Source organism: Scylla paramamosain, chromosome 22 (assembly GCF_035594125.1).
Source record: "Scylla paramamosain isolate STU-SP2022 chromosome 22, ASM3559412v1, whole genome shotgun sequence".
Lineage (NCBI taxonomy): Eukaryota > Metazoa > Arthropoda > Malacostraca > Decapoda > Portunidae > Scylla > Scylla paramamosain.
This window is the reverse complement of record NC_087172.1, coordinates 6,640,001-6,645,000: the sequence shown is the minus strand read 5'-3', so window position 1 is coordinate 6,645,000 and position 5,000 is coordinate 6,640,001. Positions and strand designations below refer to the sequence as shown.

The window sequence follows — 5,000 nt, the reverse complement described above, 5'->3', positions numbered from 1 at the left end:
CACTCTTTCAAAGTCAGGAGATGGGTAATGGTTTGTAGTATTGTAAGACCACCAGCTACTACTACTACTACTACTGCTGCTACTACTACTACTACTACTACTACTACTACTAGTTACACTGCTACTGTTACTACTATTGTTACTACTGCCACTACTATTGTTACTACTGCTACTACTATTGTTACTACAGCTACTACTACTACTACTACTATAACTACTGCTACAAATGCTATTGTTACTACTGCTGCTATTGCTCTCTACTGCAATAACAACAACAACTACTGCTACTACTATTACTACTACTATCTCTGGTGCAGGAGAGAACTCGCTGCTACATTACTTTTCAAAATAAACACTACAGTTATTTGACCTTTGATTATTTTTTCCAGTACTTAATGGGAGCGTCACTGGAGAATGCTAGCGGTAGTAGTGGTCGGCGTGGGGTGATGGGTGGTGGCTGGGGTGCTGAGAGGGGAGGAAGGGGAGGCTGAGGTGTTAGTTGGTAAGACTTTTAACATAACCTAACGTAAGACTTTTGTGGGATCGTAAAAGCACTGGGCTGTCTCAAGAGGAAGGTTTCAAGCCACTTATCCTTATTATTATTATTATTATTATTATTATTATTATTATTATTATTATTATTATTATTATCATTATTATTATTATTATTATTATTATTATTATTATTATTATTATTATTATTATCATTATTATTATTATTATTATCATCATTAGTAGTAGTAGTAGTAGTTTTGAGGCATTGAACAATACTAAGTTTGCTCTGCCCTAATCAGAAATTTTAAAGAGATCAGAAATCAGGCTTTCTGTTGCTTCCCTGCATGAGCTGTTTACTTCCTGAAGGGTTGGACGTCTGTGAAAAGACATGGAAAACTGCAGGGTAGTATCATCAGCGTAGGAGTGTGTAGGACAAGAAGTATGATTTAGAATATCATTGATGAATAATAGAAAGAGAGAACACCACTGTTAATAGACTTAGGAGAAGAACAGTGACCGTCTACCACAGCAACATTAGAACGGTCAGAAACGAAACTTGAGGTAAAGTTACAGAGAGAAGGATAGAAGCCGTAAGAGGGTAGTTTGGGAAGCAAAGTCTTGTGCCGGACCCTCAAAAGCTTTTGATATGTCTAAGGCAACAGCAAAAATTTCACAAAATCTCTAAAAGAGGATGACCAAGACTCGGTAAGGAAAGCCAGATCACCAGTAGAGCGGCCTTGACGGAACTCATACTGGCGATTAGATAGAAGGTTGTGAAGTGATAGATGTTTAAGAATCTTCCTGTTGAGGATAGATTAAAATACTTTAGACAGGCAGGAAATTAAAGCAATATGACGGTAGTTTGAGGGATTAAAACTGTCACTTTTTGGGGGGAACAGGCTAAATGTAGGCAAACTTCCAGCAAGAAGGAAAGGTAGATGTTGATAGACAGCTGAAAGAGTTTGATTAGGCAAAGTGCAAGCACGGAAGCACAGTTTCGGAGAACAATAGGAGGGACACCATCAGGTACATAAGCCCTCCGAGGGTTGAGGCCAGCGAGGGCATGGAAAACATTACTGCGAAGGATCTTAATGGGTAGCATGAAGTAGTCGGAAGGTGAAGGAGAGGGAGAAATTAGGCAAGGTAGAGTTTTCAGCATAGGTTTGAGCGAAGAATTCAGCTTTAGAGATCGATGAGATGGCAGTGGTGCCATCAAATTGAAATAAAGGAGGGAAGGATGAAGAAGCAAAGTTATTGGAGATGTTTTTGGCGGTGTCAAAAGTCACGGTGAGAGTTAGATCTTGAAAGATTCTATTGATGAAAGAGTTTGGGTAGTTGGAGAAGAGACTTGACAAAATTCCGGGCAGCAATATAAAGTGCACGATATTCTGGTGATGGAAGGTTGAGGACTCGTTCATCAGGCTGGTCAGTGACAGAAGGAAATGACCCGAGCTGGTGGTGAAAGTTAAAGCCCACTAAGACAGACACTCCGAAGAAAGACAATCATGAAAGAAACAATAAAACATAATTGATAAACAAATTCATAAATAAAAAAAAAAAGTGAAGGTGTAATTTAAAGAGAGGTAAATAGTAAAAGTACTTTATTGTGCACAGTAATCAAATAAAACCCAGAGATACACAGCTCCGAAAATTCCTAAATAGTAATAATAATCAAGCCTTACCCAAATATCAAGAAAATATCGCTTGTTTTAAGACGTGAAACATTCATCTATTCATTCAGCCATTCATTTATTCTATCATTCATTCACATCCCTCCCTCCCACCCTCCCTCCCCCCTTCTTTCCCATACAGCAAAAAATAAATAAATAAATAAAAAAAAATCGCTAGGCTCAAGGCATGGAGTATTCATTTATCCACTAATTCATTCAAACATACATTCACATCCCTCCCTTCCAAAATCCTCCCTCCCTCCCTCCCTCCCTCCCTCCCAAAACCCACCATCTCTCCCTCTCCTCTCCCTCGCAGCGCCACGCCCCTCACAGGTCCTCCCCGAGCCTCTCTATCTCATCCAACACGAAGTCCATGTGGGCGGGCGTGGGCGTGGGCGTGCAGGTGGTCACCATGCGGAAGAAGTTGACCAGTTTCTTGACGGCAATGGGGGAGTAGCCCACCATGAGGGTTCCCTGCTGCACCATGCGCTCCTTGATTGACGGGGCCACCTGGGGGAGGAGTGAGTTGGGGATAGGGAGGGTGAGAGGGGTGGGACGGGGGTGAGATGTTGCTGTTCTCATGTATCTCTCTCTCTCTCTCTCTCTCTCTCTCTCTCTCTCTCTCTCTCTCTCTCTCTCTCTCTCTCTCTCTCTCTCTCTCTCTCTCTCTCTCTCTCTCTCTCTCTCACCCACCTTGGACAGCTGCACCCACCACTCTGGCGTCTCGTCCTTCCCTCTCATGCTTGCCGGGATGAACCAGAAGCACACGTTGGTACACTCAGGCTCCTGCACCAACCTGAACCTGTCCCCGCGCCGCTTCACCTCCGTGCACAGGTGCCTGCCAGGTGAGGGCGCCAGGTGAGGTGTTATACAGGTGAGAGGTGCATCACTGGGGATTTGTCTCTTTAAGCTCTAACTTTTTTGTAATTCTTATTTGTCTTTTTAAACTTCCCTTATTGGCCTTTTAAACTCCTATATGTCTTTTTAAAACTTTTTTTTTCTAACTCGTGATTGTCTTTTAAATACCCCCTTAAACGCTTCTTATTTGTCTTTTTAAACTCTTACGTTTTCTTTTTTTTTTTTTACTCATTTGTCTGTTTAACTTCTTTTTGGTCTTTGTCTTTTCAAAAACTCTTATTTATTTTTCTAACTCTTATTGGTCTTTTTAAGCTATTCTCATTGGTCTTTCTAAACTCCTATAAGTCTTTTTAAAACTCTTCCCTTACATATATATATATATATATATATATATATATATATATATATATATATATATATATATATATATATATATATATATATATATATATATATATATATATATATATATATATATATATATATATTATTTTATTTATTTATTTTTATTTTTTTTAACTCTTACTTTTGTTTTAAGTCTTATTTGGCTTTTTAAACTCCCATTTATCTTTTTAAAACTCCCATTTCTCTTTTGAAAACACTTTTCTTATCTCTCTATCTTCCCTCCGCCGCTCTCAGTATACCTGGAGGCGTGGAAGGCGGCGTCCACGCGCGCCTCTAGCAGGGACTGGCCGTGCACCTTCATGAACACCCACAGCTTGAAGGCGTCCACTTTGCGGCCACACTGGATGCTCTTATCACCGGTGTCGTAACCCACGTCGTAAAATTTGTCCTGCTGGAAGAGGTACGTGGCACGCGCCGAGTTGCACTTCTTCAGCAGGTCCTGTGCGGGGAGGAGAGGGTGTTATATCTCTTATACCACTTGAAGACCTCTATTAGATCCCCTCTTAACCTCAACCTCTCTAAGGAATGTAAACTAATAGGCATCAACTCCCTGCCTGCTTCTCTATTTTCTTCTTATGACTTGAACTCTTTTAAGAAGGAGGTTTTAAGACATTTTTCCTTCAATTTGATCTTTCTTTAGGGACGAGCACTCTCCGCGGGCATTTTATTCGTTTTTTTTTTTTTTTTTTTTTTTTTTTGTGTGTGTGTTGCCTTTAGCCAGTGCTTCTCTTACATAAAAAAAAATCATAAAGAACACGCAGTACCAGTAGTAACATTCCCTTGGACCACTTGAAGACCTCTATCAGACCCCTCTTAACATACGCCCTCCCTAAGGAATGTAATGATGTAGTGGTGGTGTGATAGGGTGGTGTGGTTTGTCAGTGTGTTGAGGTTTGGGGCTGGGAGGGGTGGTGGTCGGGGGAGGGATCGTGGGTTGTAGGAGACGTGGGTAGGTGAGGGTAATGGTTGTGGTGGTGCGGGTGTTGTGTTGTTTCTTGTGTTGTAATGGGATGTTTTGTGTTTTTCGTGTTTTTCGTGACTTTAAACATACATACATTTTTTTTTTTTTTTTTTTTTTATGGAGGTTTGTTATATTTCTGAATTGCTTTTTCGCTACTTACCTGTTTCATTTTTCTTTCTGTTGTTTTCTTTTCTCCTCCTTCACAGCATCTGTCCACCCCACTTTTTTTTTTCTCTCTCTTTATATAACTCCCTTTTATGTATATCTTCCCTAACACATTCCTAATATTCTTTTCTTGTACATCTGTCTTCACACATACGTTAATTCCTTCCCAACACTCTATAGCTTTCCCTTTGACTTTTTCACATCACAGTTTTATTCATCACATGACTTTGTTCCCTTTCTGTTTTGGGATGAGACGGAAAAAAAAAAAAGGAGCAGAGATGGAGAGCTGGAAAGGTTGATGGGGGAGCGAAGGAACAAGGCAAGATAAGAGGACAGGGAGGCAGGGCGCGGCGGTTAGGGGACAAAAAAAAAAAAAATAGGTAGAAAAAAGAATGGAAATTTTTCTGAAAAAAAAAAGAAAAAGATGATCATGCTATCGAAATATT

At 40.1% G+C, this 5,000-nt stretch overlaps 2 protein-coding genes across 4 annotated transcripts in view; one reads left to right on the top strand and one right to left on the bottom strand.

Moving 5' to 3' along the window:
• Positions 1-367, top strand: part of LOC135111499 (bifunctional protein GlmU-like) — a 4,072-nt gene extending 3,705 nt beyond the window's left edge. Inside the window, exon 4 of the mRNA XM_064024834.1 lies at positions 1-367. This exon is cut by the window's left edge and continues 366 nt beyond it. The gene's annotated coding sequence lies outside the window, so the exon portion shown is untranslated.
• A 1,714-nt stretch (positions 368-2,081) lies between these two features.
• The window catches only part of LOC135111486 (cysteine sulfinic acid decarboxylase-like), a 26,192-nt gene continuing 23,273 nt past the window's right edge, over positions 2,082-5,000 (bottom strand). For all 3 annotated transcript variants that reach the window (XM_064024806.1, XM_064024807.1, XM_064024805.1), the window contains exons 9-11: positions 3,668-3,867; positions 2,859-3,003; positions 2,082-2,675 (exon numbers count right to left, since the gene is read on the bottom strand). In XM_064024806.1, coding sequence (XP_063880876.1) covers positions 2,493-2,675; positions 2,859-3,003; positions 3,668-3,867 — 528 coding nt within the window. In that variant the 3' untranslated portion in view covers positions 2,082-2,492. The remainder of the gene's footprint in view (positions 2,676-2,858; positions 3,004-3,667; positions 3,868-5,000) is intronic.